Source organism: Hyperoodon ampullatus, assembly GCF_949752795.1.
Source record: "Hyperoodon ampullatus genome assembly, chromosome: 2".
Classification (NCBI taxonomy): domain Eukaryota; kingdom Metazoa; phylum Chordata; class Mammalia; order Artiodactyla; family Ziphiidae; genus Hyperoodon; species Hyperoodon ampullatus.
The window spans coordinates 4,222,984-4,238,985 of NC_136915.1; the positions used below are offsets into that span (position 1 = coordinate 4,222,984).

The window sequence follows — 16,002 nt, forward strand, 5'->3', positions numbered from 1 at the left end:
CCAGTAGATGCGACAGCCTGAGCACAGCTTGGAGAGGCGCCCTGAGAACAGGAAGTAGCGGTCACACCATCTGGGCCATCAGGGACAGGACAGGATGTAGAGTAAACAGAGGCCAGACTGTAGAGGCAACTGGGGGTCTGAGGAGAGAGGGCCAGGAATGCCAAGCAGAAGAGCCTGGACTGCATTCGGTGGGCATTGGGGAGCCATCGAAGGTGTTAGAGCAGGGCAGGGGGCAGGGCTCTGCTGCAGGAAGGAAGCCGGGTAGCAGGAAGTGAGACGGAGGATGGAGGGGCTGGATGAGGAGCCAGGAGAGATGGAGAAGGGCTGAGCCACAGGAGCCACAGCAAGAGAGAGTGAAGGGTACCAGGAGCCACGTCCATGGGTCTTGGTGTCTGATGTGCAGGCGCTGAGAGGGACAACGTGACAAGAGGGGAACGGTGCCCCGGGGGAAGGAGATGAGCCTCATTCCAAGCATGTCAGGCTGATGACCGCCACCCAGCAAGGAGGCCCACTACGGCCACTTCCAGCCAGTGGGTGACACGTGACATGGAACCTGACAGTGGGCTTCAGCCTTTAAGAAAAACCATCCCAGGGAATTCCCTGGTGGTCCAGTGGTTAGGACTCTGTGCTTCCACATCAGGAGGCGTAGGTTCGATCCCTGGTCAGGGGACTAAGACCCCGCAAGGTGCGTGGTGCAGCCAAAATAAATAAATTTTTTTAAAAAGAAAAGAAAAACCATCCCAAGTCCATCACGAAGGCCTTTCCAGATCATCACCCACCACCAGTTACCTCCGGTTCCATGTCCTCCCCCGGCCTCCCATTTCTTTCTACTCCGGATCTGGTGAAGTGATCCCCCACCCCTTGGAGCCATCCCCGTTAGCAGGTTTGTCATGGGGTAATCAGCTCAGCCTCCATCCAGAATCCCACAGGCACCGGCACGATTTCTCAGCTAGAGGATAGTGTCATACTGAGACTTAGGGGGGACCCTAGTATGACACGAAGGGCCCCTTCGGTCGTGAACCCGGAACAGGGGCTCAGCATAACATCACCCCAGGGCTCAGCCTCAAAGCGTTTTCCAAACCTCAGGTCAGGGCTGTGAGGAAGGGTCTCCATGCCCCCACCTGAAGAGAGAAGCAGTGTGGTGTCCAGATAGCAAACTGCAGGAACCTTCCAGCCATTTATAGGTCCTGGCAGTATAGGACGTACAATCTGGGGCACGTCCCGGTGGAGGGGAGGTGGGGCATCCGTCTGCGTGTGCTGAGGGTGCGTCTTGCCAGACGTCAACCCCTTCGCTGTGGGCGGTGGTCACGTGCCGTGGGGCCCCGGGCTCCCCTGCTTGCAGACAGTTAAGAACAAGGTGGGACGGCAGCCGCAAGCCTGGGTCCCGTCCTCAAATACCGGAAAGCACAGCCTGCGCCTCTCCACCTGCGGCTCCCAGGGTCAGGTCTCGAGGCAGAGGGTGTGCGCCCAAGGGGATGGCAGGACCCCAGCCAGTGCCCCCTCCCAGCCAGCACGCAGGAGGCTGCCTTGCTGGGCTGCACCGCGGAACCGCACTTCCCAGGCTTTTAGGGGAAGAGGCACGCTCGTGAATAATTCAGCCTCTTTCACGGAGATGCAGACGCCCTAATAGGACTAATGGACTCGCTGCCTCCAAACCCGACCCTTGTGGGACTTATTCACCAATTGCTTCTGACGTTCTGCAGTGACACTCCCTAATGAAAGAGCTGCTGCACCAGCTCCTTAAACATCTCGTGAGCCCTAATAAACTAGACTGTGTCCCTTTTAACCAGCAGACGCCAGCGAGGCAGGTGAGTGGTCCCTTCACCCCTTCAGCTCCAGGAGGCAAGTGGCAGCTGCCTTCCTGGGGGGGGGCGGATGCTGCTGGGGAACAAGCATCCCGGGAACAGAAATGACAGGGACAGCTTTTGGGGATGCGTTTGGCTGATCAGAAATTAGACCCTCTATGTGTTTTCAAAGCGGAAAACCTCAACAACAACAACAAAAAAAGAAGCCAGCCCTAGGTAACCACGGGAGGGAGGAGGGTGGGTGTTCTGCCGCTTGAGCCTGCTTGCTTCCCAGCCCTGCCGCTCTCCCGTCCGGGGAGACCTGGGCTGCAGCTGGTACCCTGTCGGGTTCCCCACTAAGATCCAGCATTTTCAAGTTTCCCCCAGAGAATGGCAGCAGGAGGCTGGGTGCTGTCTGAAAGGTCTGTTTCGAAACACAGGCCTGAGACAGCCGGGGGCTGCTTCTTTGGGCCTTGGCTTGCTGATGGTTCTCGAGCAAAAATAATTTTGTTTTTGCCCTGACGCGATGCTGTGCATTTTCGAGCCGCGCTCCGCTGCCCTCCGCGCTCCCGCTTTAGGAACTTAGGCTGGTTTCTCCGGTGTCGAGACACATGTCGCCGTTTCAAAGTGACTTTCCGGATTCCTTCTGGATCCCATGTCTCGAGCTCTGGTGGCTTTCAGTAAACAGACCTCGGTTCAGGAATTCCAGGTGGGAGGCTCTTCAGCAAGGTCGCGATTCCCATGGATTTAATGAGGTTAATGTCTGCTTCCATTTTTCCATGTCACGCGGTTCATTCACGTGAATTCCCCAGACCCCCGTCCACAGGAATAGATTTGCAAAAGGCAGGCCCCAGCACGGGGGGTGGGGGGACCCTGTGGGCTCTGTAATTAGTGATGGCTATTAAAGAGGGCTGATTTTTCCTGAGATGGGGGGGCAGGATGGCAAAGAGGAGGAGCGAGAGGTCGGGGTCACTGAGAAGCCAGGTGGCCAAGGCAGGAGCCCCAACAAGGGAAGTCTTCGAGGGACCCCTCATCCAGGGACCCAGCCCTGCTCGCCTGCGGAGGAAGCCGGCTTATTACGCTGTCCCCTCCCACTGGACAGCATTGGTGACCGTCCGAGTCCCTCTGTGTCCTTCCTCCCTCCCCCATCCTCGAGGACCTTAGGAGGACGGACGCTTCCCAGCCCACTTCCTCGCTGTGCTCAGCCCTCTGGTCACAGACCCCCTTGTGGGCACCAGGTCCTCACCCTCCACCCCAGGTCAGGGGCCACCGTGCTCGCCCACGGCCCACCTCTCCTCCCACGAGTCCCCTGGTCCAAGCCTGCCCTGCGCCACCAGGACCCTCACGTCCAGCAGGAGGCTCTGGGCTCCCTTCATGCAGCTGGTGGCCCTGCCCCACCCAGGGGCCCCTCCCAAGGCCGCTACAACTCGAGATGAGGAGAGATCCCAGGCAGGAGGGGCCCCAGCCCCGCAGAGAGGCGCCCTCCAAGTCCTGGCCGCACCCACTGCACCCATCTCATTAGGGATGTGTGTCTCTGCCAGAGCAGGGGCGATGGCTAACGTCCACATTTCACCCTACACAGCTCCCTCAAACCACTCAGGCCCATGTTCACGTGCGACCTCTGGAGAGGTCCCCGCCTGCCCACCCATGTCCCCTCCACCCCGTTTTGTATATTTTGTCCTCACGCCACTTATCGTAACTGGTGCCACGGTCCACACCTCGTGGTTGGTGGCCACCTCCCACACGTGGCGTGCTCCCACAGCGAGGCCAGCCCCTGTCCAGTTTTCCAGGCCGGTCCCCTGCAGCCCAAGGCAGCCTGCACGATAGGCCTCTGCTCATCCCACTTCACAGACGTGGAGACTGAGGCTCGGAGCGGTCCAGGTGCCTGCCTGGGTCGCACCGAGTGGGTGACACACCCACTGGACAGGGCTGCCCCTGTCCAGAAGCAGGGCACTCAGCCACACTGTCATTGCAGCTCTGGGGCCAGGGCTAGATTTCCAGAGCCAGATCAGACCAGGATTGCTTTTTGCGGGTAATGTCTTGAAAGCTCTAATGGCTATTGATCTCAGCCTGGCTGGGCCTGGCTGGGAACAGTCACGTCTGAGGTGGGTCCTGCTCTTCGGGAAGCACACCTGTAACTGCTGCTTGCCCGGCTGTTCTGTCTGAACACGGACCCCCAGGGAAGCCAGGACTGGCCTGCTTTTGCCCCATGCAGGCCACACAGACGCCTTTGAAGCAGCTGCCTGACGGGTAGTGGGCAGCGTGCACTTGGAGGGGAGGAGGGAGGGAGGGAGCTGGTGTTGCTACCTGTGGGCGTCCACGGTGCCACATCCAAGGTCAAACCCACCCACCCCCACCGAGCCTGGGCCCCCTCTGCTGCCCTAGAATGATTCTCCTGGAAGGTGGGTATTTTCGTGTCCTGCAAAACCATCCCTCAGAGACCTTAGTCCAAACCCTTGGGGGATGCTAGAGGTTCTGGGCCCCCCTGTGGGTCTGAGCTGTGGTGATGCAAGTCCTGGCCCAGGAGAAGGCAGCCTGCAGAGAGCCTTGGCCTGAGTCAGGGGGCCAGCCCAGCCCCTCCAGGTGCTGGCGGCATGGCCAGGGAAACACCCAGTTACTACTTCGGGAGCTGAGGGTGCAGCAGTGAAAGTAGATGGAAAAGTCCCTGCCCTCCTGGACCTGACCTTCAGGGGGGTCAGATGCACCAAACAAGATGACTAGAGAGGACAGAAGCATGTCGTCAGGTGACGATACCTGCGGTGGAGAAAGGGGGGTATGGACTGGGGATGGAGAGCTCACCTGAGGAAGGACCAGCCCAGGCGACCCCAACGCCCGCTCCGCCCTACGGACTCTGCAGCTGCCTCAGCCCCCAGGGCAGCCTGCCCAGCGCTTCCCAGGGAGAATGGAACTTGTTTTACCTTAGGCCAGAGGTGGGGACAGTGCTGGTTCCTCCAGTTCTCGGGCTGGGCTCCAGGGTCCAGCTGACCCAGCTGAAAAGACGCATCTCACCTCGGTGACGGTGACAATTCTGGGGCCACGGTGCAGGCATCTGGGTCGGGGCAGAGGCCCGTGGTCAGCTGCGGGGGGCGGGCTGGGGGGAGTCCGTGGATTGTAGGACAGCCCTGCCCCCTGCGGCCGTGTCCGCGTTGCCCAGTCAAAGCCACTGCGGGATGTGGACGCACAGCTGTGATGCCGGCCCTTCACTGAGCTACTCACGTGTGTGCGTGAATTGACACAAGGGCAGCATTCTGCGCACACACGTGTTCCCCTCTCCTTTCCTTTCTTGACGCTGTCTCCTGGGACGCATCGCCTATCAGTCCACGTGGAGACACCTCATGTGGCTGCACAAGTTTCCATTCTATGGATGAGCCATCATTTACATAACCGATTTCCCATTGATGGACATTCATGTTTTTAGTTTCCAAGTGTAATCATCCTTTCAGATGACGGTTTAGGAATGCTTCTTAACATTTAAGCTTTGCAGTTTCCAAACCTGTTCCCTCCCCCGCTTCACTCCCTCCTTAAATGCATCCGCTCAGTGTTTCTATTGCAAAAACTCGTGGATTGTGACGTAATTAATTTGAGCATGGAGCCCAAAGAACTGTGCTGGTGCAGCGGCGCTTTCTACAAGCAGAGAATGCACATGTGGATGACATTTCCCTTTACCAGGCTGTGAACCAACAAATAGGGCCTTCCTGGGGGCGCAATGCCCCCTGGCAAAATCACACTGGAGTTTGCTTCAGCGACAGGTGTGCTTCTGCTGCATCCCGGGACGGCCCTGTACCTGGTTTTACCCTGGGAACCCCTCCAGGGGGTGCCGTGAAGTCTTCCACTCTGGGGGCCGGGCTCTCTGCATGCTCCTGCCCCCTTCGCATTTGGAGCATTTTTGGGGGATCTCCCACCTGGAATGCAGCTTCGCCTGTGCTTGTCTCATGGGTGCAGGGGCAGAGAGGGTGGCTCAGCCAGAGTTCCCGGCCAGTGCAGCCAAGAGGGGTTTACATTCCGGGGCCCGGCCCTGTCCCCAGGCGCCAAGACCCCTTGGTGGCCGCTCTGTCTGGAGGCCGTGTCCCTGCCGCAGCCCCTGCCCCAGCCCCAGGGCCAGCGTCCAGCCTGGGCACCGGGGACGACGGGACGCTCTCTAACCCATGACCACTCGGCATTTCCCATCCGGACAGCGGCAGCTCCTGGGCCGGGTGGGACCATGTTGTCCATGACGTACAGCGAGAGCCTCAGGAGTGTGATCGGCAGGTGCCACTCGGACTGGGCCCTGCAGCCCGTCCGCCAGGCCAGCACGCTGGAGCTGCAGCAGCTACGGGAGGTGCGGGCAGCAGCCCAGGCCAGGAACATGGAGAGCTTCCTGCGCATGCACGGCCTCTCCCTGGACAGCTGCACCGCCCGGCGCACCGGCATGAAGTACCGGTAAGGGCTGGGCTGGGCGGGGACAGGAGGAGGTCCCCCGGCCGAGGAGGGGGCCGAGGCAGGGGCCGCGAGAGGAATGCAGCCCAGGAAACGGGGTAATGGCGTCACTGTCAACCGGGGCAAACTCCTTGGGGTTTAAGAATGCCGACCGTGGGACTTCCCTGGCGGTCCAGTGGTTAAGACTCCGCGCTTCCACTGCTGCAGGGGACACGGGTTTCATCCCAGTTCGGGGAACTAAGATCCCACATGCTGTGTGGCGCAGCCAAAAAGAAAAGAATGGGGCTTCCCTGGTGGCGCAGTGGTTGAGAGTCCGCCTGCCGATGCAGGGGACGCGGGTTCGTGCCCCGGTCCGGGAAGATCCCACATGCCGCGGAGCGGCTGGTCCCGTGAGCCATGGCCGCTGAGCCTGCGCGTCCGGAGCCTGTGCTCCGCAACGGGAGAGGCCACAGCAGTGAGAGGCCCGCGTACCGCAAAAAAAAAAAAAAAAAAAAAAAAAAAGAATTCCGGGCCTCCCTGGTGGCGCAGTGGTTGAGAGTCCGCCTGCTGATGCAGGGGATACGGGTTCGTGCCCCGGTCTGGGAGGATCCCATATGCCGCGGAGCGGCTGGGCCCGTGAGCCATGGCCGCTGAGCCTGCGCATCCAGAGCCTGTGCTCCGCAACGGGAGAGGCCACAACAGTGAGAGGCCCGCGTACCGCAAAAAAAAAAAAAAAAAAAAAAAAAAAAAAAAAAAAAAAAAAAGAATTCCGACCGCGTAGGAACGTATAAAAGAGGACAATGAGAGCCTGCATAGTCTTCTCCTCCAGAGATCAGCACTGCTGCGTTTGGTGTATCCTCCATGGGAAAAGAGTATGGTTTCTTGAAAAAACTTTGCAGCAGGGGTAAACATACTATGTCATTTGTCTTCTTGCCGTGTTATTGGGACACATTAATTATCAGGGGTTGGTGACTAAACACAAATTAGGGGAAATCCCTCAATTCATCGTCTCTACCTACAAATCCATTCCAGCACCAGAAACCCGTGCGAGGTCCTGGGGACCAAGATGTGCTTAAATTGGGCTGTCCTCATGGGAAGTGGCCTCTGAATTGGTTGCTGCAACTACGCTTATAACTGTGATTAGCAAAGGCTGTGGATTAGGTGTCCCTGTGTTCTCGGATGCGGGCCTGGAGGGTTGCTTCTGAACCTCAGAAAGACGTTCTATTTAGCTCGCTTGTCACTGAAATCAGCATCTGGGACAGTGCTCCGACCTGCCCACTTTCTCCTCTGAAAGCCTCAGAAAGTGGCCAGAGAGCCCCAGATAGCTGGCATTTGAGTTGATAAGTTACATATACGAGGCTTTATTCCTATGCCTCCCAGGGACAAGTCCTGGCCAGAGCCAGTTGGCCAGAGGGACCCCACCCACCCACCTAGTCTATGTACAGTTGCCAGATTTAGCAAATAAAAATATAGAACACCCAGTTAAACTTGAATTTCAAATAAACAACCAGTTTATGCCATCATCGGGACATAATAGCAGAAGTTATTCGTTGTTTATCTCAAGTCCATATTTAAGTGGGTGTCCTATATTTGATTTGGTTTCCATCTAACGCAGGCCCCAGGGGTTATCTGGCTGTTCTCTGGAGAGAAGAACAGAGACCAGCCCTGTTGCTGTAACATTTTCTCCTGTGGACAAGTGTTTGGATCTTCAGCATGAGGTTGTCATTTAAAGATATAAAGCACTTCTGCCCTGAGTCCATTAGATGGCAGAATTCTTAAGGCTTTGCATTATAAATCCAGATGTAAAGGAAGGACAAAGGGTCAGCTGGTTTGGCCTCGAGAACCTCCTGATTCTGATGGAAATTTCTCAAGAAGGAGATGAGGGTCTGCATTTTTTCTTTTTCTTTCTCCTTTTTTTTTTAAGATTTTTTTGATGTGGACCATTTTTTTTAAGTCTTTATTGAACTTGTTACAATATTGCTTCTGATTTATGTTTTAATTTTTTTGGCCTTGAGGCATGTGGGATCTGAGCTCCCCGACCAGGGATCAAACCTGCACCCCCTGCACTGGAAGGCAGATTCTTAACCACTGGACCAGTCCCTGCATTTTTTCTTTTTTTGGCAAGTCATTGATACTTTTCATTAATTCAACAAATGTTTACTGAAGATCGATCTACTTGGCTCCAGGCAACAGGCTTGCCAGATGCTGCATGAACAGGACAGACAAGGTCCCTCCCCACCCTGTTGGACATTACATCCTGCTGGGGACGGCAGAGAAGAAGCAAGTACATGCCTAAGAGAGTCAGGGGGACCAGGGGCAGCTGAGACCCCAGCCGTCTGAAAGGAGGACTACTTGAAGACATGGAGAAGAAATTTCCAGTCCAAGGGGACAGGGACACATGTGAGGAGAGAAAGCCCAGGGCCAGAGCGAGGAAGGCAAGAGCAGTGGAGGTGAGGCGGGTGGGCGGGGGGGCCGGAGCCCGTCCCCCGCCCCTGGGAGACCTCACCTCCCTCGGGTGTGGATACCGTCTGTAATGGAGGGGGCACTGGGGTGAATTTTGTCCCCCAAAATTTCATCTACCCAGAGCCGTAGAATGTGAGGCTATTTGGAAATAGACTCCGTGCAGATGTAATTAGTAAGATGAGCTCACAGCGGAATAGGGTGGGCCCTAAATCCAGCGCCTGGGGTCCTAATAAGAAGGCCCAGTGAAGACGCACAGGGAAGAGGCCCTTTGGTGGTGGAGGCAGCAGTGGGAGGGACGTGGCCACAAGCCAAGGGACCACGGCCACCAGAAGCGGGCGGAGGCCAGGATGGATGGTCCCCTGGAGGCTTCAGAGAGAGTGCAGCCCTGCCCACACCCAGATTTCAGCCTTCTGGCTCCCGGAGCTGTGAGAGAACCAGGTTCTGTTGCTTGAAGCCCCCCCAGTTCGTGGAACTTTGTCATGGCAGCCCCAGGACCCGAACACAGCCGGGGGGTATGAGTACTGGGACAAATCTCTTATTTGCCTGACACCCCAAGGAAAAGGTCTGTGTCCCATCTGAAACATGCTGGACTCACTGTGGGGCTGAAACACCCTGGGGAAACTTGCTTCCCAAGGAGCAGAGTTGACAAGAAAACCACTTGAGCCTTTAGCATTTGATGGGCCAGATGTCGCCCCCGTAGGGCCCGCCCTTTATCTGGTGGATTTCATCTTGCTGCATCCAGGGGTTTCGGTTAACTGGGAAGAGGGCCTCGGAAACCACGACCAAGAGTTATTAAAGATCCCAGATAGATGCCATTCCGCGGTTAATGTTCCCGGCAGCAGCTGGGCTGGGACTCAGCTAAACCTGGTCTTAAATATTAATATAAAAAAGATAAAGCCTCCAAATAAGTGCTGCTCCGTGGAGCAAGGCGACAACCGTACCATGGGCCCAGACACCATATCAGCCGACCTGAGCCTGCAGCTGGGGGAAAAGGCTTTCTTGTTAACTTTTCCCATTTTTTTTTTTTAACGGTCCTCATCTCTTGCTGTTTAAAAAAAAAAAAATGCACTGAATTTTTAAGTCTACACAGTCCCTGTGTAAGCTCCCCTTACCTAGGTCCACCTGACTGTAGTGATGGAGGGTCTGGAGATGTGGCCTGAGACAGGGCAGCAGCTGTGGCCACAGGCCAGCCAGAGGCTGTGACCTGGGCCCAGGCAGTGCCCGTTGGACACCGGGCCTGGTTCAGGTGTGTTCCTTGTCTGCTACCCACGGCATCGGGAATGAACCCGAAGTCCCCACCATGCCCTGCGCGGCCCGTGCTGTCCCTGATTTCGGCTTGTACACCCTCCCTCCTGCTCAGGGGGCTCCTTCCTTCCTTCCTTCCTTCCTTCCTTCCTTCCTTCCTTCCTTCCTTCCATATCTCAAACATGCAAGCTCATTGCATCCTCAGGGTCCTTGCACATTCTGTTCCCTCCCCTGGAAGGTGTGTCCTCCAGATTTTCACAGGGCTGGTTTCCTCCCATCATCACGTCTTTGGCCTCAAAGAGACTTTCCGCACCACCCAGTCTAAATAAATGCCCAGTGAGTCATCCTCAAACCCACTGTCCTGTCTCTCTTACCTTGGTTTTGCCCATCTGCACCCCACTGAGAGCACAGCCTCTGTCTGTTCCCAGCACCTAGAACATTTTGAGCCTCTGTAAGTATTGCCTGGGTGGCGTTATGTGGTCTTGGTCTTAACCCACTTTTCAGAATATTCCCCTGTAAAATATATCTATCTCCTTCCTGCTGCTTCCTTGGCAGCAGGACTGGAAGCTGCATCTGAGACTCTCTGATGCAGCCCGGAGGGCGGGGAGCCCCGGGCAATGAGCCTTGGCCCTGAGCTTCTGGCAGGGCGGGGCGTCCTGCGTGCCTGTGGTTTTTGCCTCTAGATCGTAGCCTCTTACCAGGAGCCTCTTACAGGAATCACAGGCAGTATTTGATTTGTGGTCAAGTTCATCGAACAGACTCTCCAGTTGCTCATTTATTCATAGGAGCTCAGTCAGGGAAGACTTCCTGGAAGAGCTGGGAACCCAGGTGTGTCTTAAAGAATGGGTGGGAAAAGGAGGAAGAACAGAGTCCAGAGAGGGACGGTGGGTGGAGCAGTCCAGGCGGCCAAGCGGGGGACCGGTCCACCTTGAGACATTCCTATATCAGTGTCCTGGGGCTGCCATAACACAGCACACAACACAGTACTCAGAACAACAGCTGTCTATTCTCTCATGGTCCAGAACCCAGAAGTCTGGACCTGGGGTCAGCAGGGTCACACTCTCTCTGAAGGCTGTAGGGAAACATCCTTGCTTGGCTTTCTTTTTCTTTTTTCTTTTTCACTGGAGTATAGTCGATTCACAATGTTGTGTTAGTTTCAGGTGTACAGCAAAGTGACTCAGTTATACATCTACATAAATCCACTCTTTTTTAGATTCTTTCCCACATAGGTCATTACAGAGTATTGAGTAGAGTTCCCTGTGCTATACAGTAGGTCTCTATTAATTATCTATTTTGTATATAGTCGTGTGTGTATATCAATCCCAATCTCCCAGTTTATCCCTCCCCCCTCCTTTTCCCCTGGCAACCGTAAGTTTGCTTTCTACATCCGTGCCTCCTTGGCTTTCTTTGCCTGTAGACACATCACCCCAATCTCTGCCTCCATCTTCACATGACTGTTTTCCCTCTGTGCATCTCTGTCTGTCTCCAAATCTCCGTCTCCTTATAAATACAGCAGTCATTGAATTCAGGGCTCACCCCCAATCCAGCAGGACCTCAACCTTTACGTAATAATATCTACAAAGATCCTATTTCCAAATAAGGTCACACTCACAGGTGCCGGGAGTTAGGACTTGAACGTGTCTCTTTGGGGTCACATTTCAACCCACGGCGGGACCCAAGGGCTGACTCAACTCCTGAGCCTGCAGGGACATCACTGAGCGTCCTGAGGGGAATCCTGGCTCCCCCGCCGGTACCTGTATGAACTTGGACAAGTCACCTGGCCTCTCTGTGTCTCAGTGTCCCCATCTGGAAAGCAGAGACTATAGTTACTTCCTCACAGAAGCGCCCTGCGGACTAAATGAGATAGTGACGGAACTTAGGGCTCCTGGCCTGGCTCCTGGTGGGAGAGAAACCCCAGTCTTGGAATCTCACGGGCGGAAACAATAGCACCTGGAGATGCAGTTCCTGCTGTGTGTGGACATCAAGCAGATGGGAAGGGAGCGGGGAGGGAGGTGGCGAGATGAGCCAGGCACTCGGGACGAGCTGCTGTGCAAAGATCCGGGGGTCCCTCGTGGGCCCCCATGGAGGGCTGCCCCAGGACCATGGTGTCAGCCACCCATGGCCTGCATTCGTACTGGGTCTGCTTCTGCTGGCAGTGGCCACCGTGCTGGGGCCCAGCGGCAGTCCCAGGCCTGGAGACAGCCACCCATCCCTCTGCGGGTCCTGGGCCTCCCGCCCCAGCTCCCCTGCCTTTATTTACAGGGACATCACAGCCTCTCCCTCCCCTGTGTCGGGGACCGGAAAGGCTGAGCGATCCTAACACAACTGCTGGTGCGTGGCTTTGTAACCAACGCACAGCACAACTCAGTGTCTCCCAAGCCCGCCTGGCAGTGGGAATCAGGGGGTCACCTGTTAGCAACGCCAATCCTCAGGCCCTGCCCAGAGATTTGGGGGATCCGCCCCCAAGAGGCTCCTCTGATTTGGCAAGGACAGGAACCCTGGCTGATTGGCTCACTGCTGTCCACCTGGAAAGGCGGGGGTCAGCACAGCTCAGTCAGACCCGCAGACGGTGCCAGGCAGCGTCCCCACCCTCACCCTTTAATCTGGGGGTCTGAGAGCAGGAGCCTCCACTGTGAAATGAGGATGGGCCCAGCGTTCATCTCCCTTCCTTGACCTCTCTGTGCCTCGGTGTCGTCCAGTGAACGGGAGCATCTCAGGGCCCAGCTGAAGGTCGTGGTGGGAACTTAGTGAACTGCTCACAAAGCGCTCGGCACGATGGCTGGGGTGCAGCGGGCACCGTGTAAGTGTTAGCGCTGTGGCCATTGTCGTTGCTGTTACGCCTCCAAGGTGCTTCTAAGGATGAAAAGAGAAAAGGTGCCAGAAGCGCTTACTCTGGCCTGGGTACAGCCACTTAGTACACGGCAGCAACTAAGAAGCAAGAGGGGCCAATTCACCCACCTTCCTGCCTTTTAGGGCGGGTAACGCTGGGTGTGACTGGGGCGTGAGTTCCCAAAGGAAGCACAGCCACAGCACTGAGCCCCCAAGGGGGCTTCCGATCTCACGTACCAGAGGACACCTCCTCCAGGAAGGCCACCGGTCTGCCACCCTTTGCTCTCAGAAACCTCAGGGGCCAAGGACGTCCCATCCCACTGCTCCGTCAGGGTGGCCCCCAACTCTTCAGCAGCTGCCCCCGCCTTGGGCAGGAAGTCACTGTTGAGTACAAATCAGGACACAGCACAGTTGGGGCATCCTTACTGATACAGGGGAGGCACCCAGGCCTCTGCAGGGCACAGCCGAGGCTCGTCCTCATTCCTGAGTTGCTGCTGCAGTCCGTGCCTTTAAAAGCCATCTTTAGGGAATTCCATGGTGGTCCAGTGGTTAGGACTCCCCACTTTCACTGCTGAGGGCCCGCCTGGTCCAATCGAGGGGCACGGCCCCCCCAAAATTTAAAAGGCATCTCTGAAACTTCTACTCCAGGCCTTGAAGCTTCCATGGGCCTCATTCTGTGCAGGGAGGGTCCTGTCCCCTCCTACTGTGAACCTGTCACTGTCTTGGGGGAAGGATCTGGCTGGGCCCCAGCTTTCTTATCTCCCCATCCCTCACTGGGACAGGTGGGGGGTGGATGCCAGGCACCACACAGGAAGCTTCTGTCCCGAGAAGCTCTCTTTGGTGGCACTGTATGGGCACGGCAGAGCTTTTAACTGGGGTGGCTGCCCCTCTGATTAATCACAGCAGGAACCAGCTGCTTTGTTTTAACAATAGCAGGTACCGGAGAGGCAGAAAAAGAACCCAGAATCTGCTGTGGATCAAAATCAACCATCCACACTCGATGTTTCTGCCCAAAGCCCATTTCAAGTCGACCAGCCCGTGCCTGGGACTCACTTCTCCACCTAAACGTGTTTGAAAGGAGAGACCCTTTGGGGGTGACATTTAATTGTGGCAAGTTCAGGTCAAGGTCTTAAGCTTTCAGCTTTCCATTCTTGTCTAATTCTTGTGATTTTCTAAGAATATTATGAGTTGTGACCCCTGTCTGGGGCACATGAAAAATTATAGACTCTGGCCAGCTGTGAAAACCCACCTACCCGACTTCCCCTCTTGGCAGTTCTCTGCTGGACCCAGAGACACCTTTGTCCTGGATTCCCTAGGTGGGTTTTGAGGTCAAATGTCCATTCCCATCATCCCCACAACACGTTATAGTGGGATGGCGTCAGGCTGAGGACTCTACCACCAGGCCAGGCCCAGGAGGTCCTGCAAGAGTGAAGGCAGGGCTTCCCGGGTGGCGCAGTGGTTGAAAGTCCGCCTGCCGATGCAGGGGATGCGGGTTTGTGCCCCGGTCCGGAAAGATCCCACATGCCGCGGAGCGGCTGGTCCCGTGAGCCATGGCCGCTGAGCCTGCGCGTCCGGAGCCTGTGCCCCGCAACGGGAGAGGCCACAGCAGTGAGAGGCCCGCGTACCACCAAAAAAAATAAAAAATAAAAATAAATAAAAGAGTGAAGCCTTGACTGCTGCCGCAGTCTGGGAGGGCTGCTTCCTGCTGTGGCTCCCAGGCCCCTGATATCGCTGGGGAGGCTGAGGTCGGCGACACTGGGAGGAAGGAAAGGTTACGGGTGCTTGCAGGGGGCGGGGGACTGCTTCACACTGCATGCACTATCTCAGCTGATGCCAGAGAGGTCGACAAGGACTTCAAAAGCAGAGAAACGGGAAGGGCACTCCCACAGGGAACAGCAAGGGTGAAGGCCCAGAGACTTTTGAGGTCATTGACTTTTTTTTTTTTTAATAGGATTTACTCTTTTTTTCCCCTTAATTTATTTATTTATTTATTTATTTAGGGCCGTGTTGGGTCTTCATTTCTGTGCGAGGGCTTTCTCTAGTTGCAGCAAGCGGGGGCCACTCTTCATCACCGCGGTGCGGGGGCCTCTCACTATCGCGGCCTCTCTTTTTGCGGAGCACAGGCTCCAGACGCGCAGGCTCAGCAGTTGTGGCTCACGGGCCTAGTTGCTCCGCGGCATGTGGGATCTTCCCAGACCAGGGCTCGAACCTGTGTCCCCTGCATTAGCAGGCAGATTCTCAACCACTGTGCCACCAGGGAAGCCCTTTGGTAAGTTTTACTGAGATATAATTCACATACCATACACCCATTTAAAGCATCCAATTTAATGGTTTTAGTACAAACAGTTGTCCAAAAGTCACCCATTTTAGAACATTTTCCTCACCCCAAAAAGACATCCTGCACCCACACTAGATATCGTTCCCTGATTCCCCACTCCCCCCAGCCCCCAGCAACCACTAATCTACTTTCTGTCTCTATGGATTTGCCTGTTCTGAACATTTCATATGAATGGAATCATACAATATGTGACCTCTTGTGACTGGTTTCTTTCTCTCACCATGATGTTTGCAAGGGTCATCCGTGTCATAGAATGTATCAGCACTTCATTCCTTGGTATGGCTGAGTACCATTCTACGGTGTGGCTATAGACCACATTTTTTTTAGCCATTCGTCAGTTGATGGACATTTGGGTTGCTTCCACTTTGGGACTGTGATGAGTAATGCTGCTGTGGACATAATGTGTTCAAGTTTTTGTGTGGGCGTATGTTTTTAGTTCTCGGGGTACATACCTAGGAGTGGAATTGCTGGATTGGGGAGTGAGGCGGGTGACCTTTTACACACTGTGGTGACTAAGTCTCTGTGGATCTCTCTTAAAGCTTAAAGCGCACCATCTGGTTAAGAGCAGCCCCGGAGGAATAGTAAGATGCTAGCCCTGGTAGGATCTGACAGTTTGCCAGAGCACAGAGAACAGTAGAAGGTGGAATGAAGTAGGGGATTTCCACATCCTCCCAGCCAGTGCACAGCACCACTCAAAGGTCCTGATAAAAACACAGCTTTGAGGCTTCCCTGGTGGCGCAGTGGTTGAGAGTCTGCCTGCCGATGCAGGGGACATGGGTTCGTGCCCCGGTCCGGGAGGATCCCACATGCCGCGGAGCGGCTGGGCCCGTGAGCCATGGCCGCTGAGCCTGCGCGTCCAGAGCCTGTGCTCCACAATGGGAGGGGCCACAACAGTGATAGGCCTGCCTACCGCAAAAAAAAAAAAAAAAAAAAAAAAACACACAGCTT

General features: G+C 55.6%; 1 protein-coding gene across 5 annotated transcripts in view; it reads left to right on the top strand.

Moving 5' to 3' along the window:
• Positions 1 to 16,002, top strand: part of KCNAB2 (potassium voltage-gated channel subfamily A regulatory beta subunit 2) — a gene marked incomplete at both ends in the record, with an annotated part of 55,142 nt that overhangs the window by 4,257 nt on the left and 34,883 nt on the right. For 2 of the 5 annotated variants that reach the window (XM_079724536.1, XM_079724538.1), the window contains one exon: positions 5,896 to 6,203. The exons of the other annotated variants lie outside the window; for them this stretch is intronic. In XM_079724536.1, coding sequence (XP_079580662.1) covers positions 5,986 to 6,203 — 218 coding nt within the window. Of the gene's footprint in view, positions 1 to 5,895; positions 6,204 to 16,002 lie in introns of those variants that run through there. 5 annotated transcript variants of the gene reach the window in all.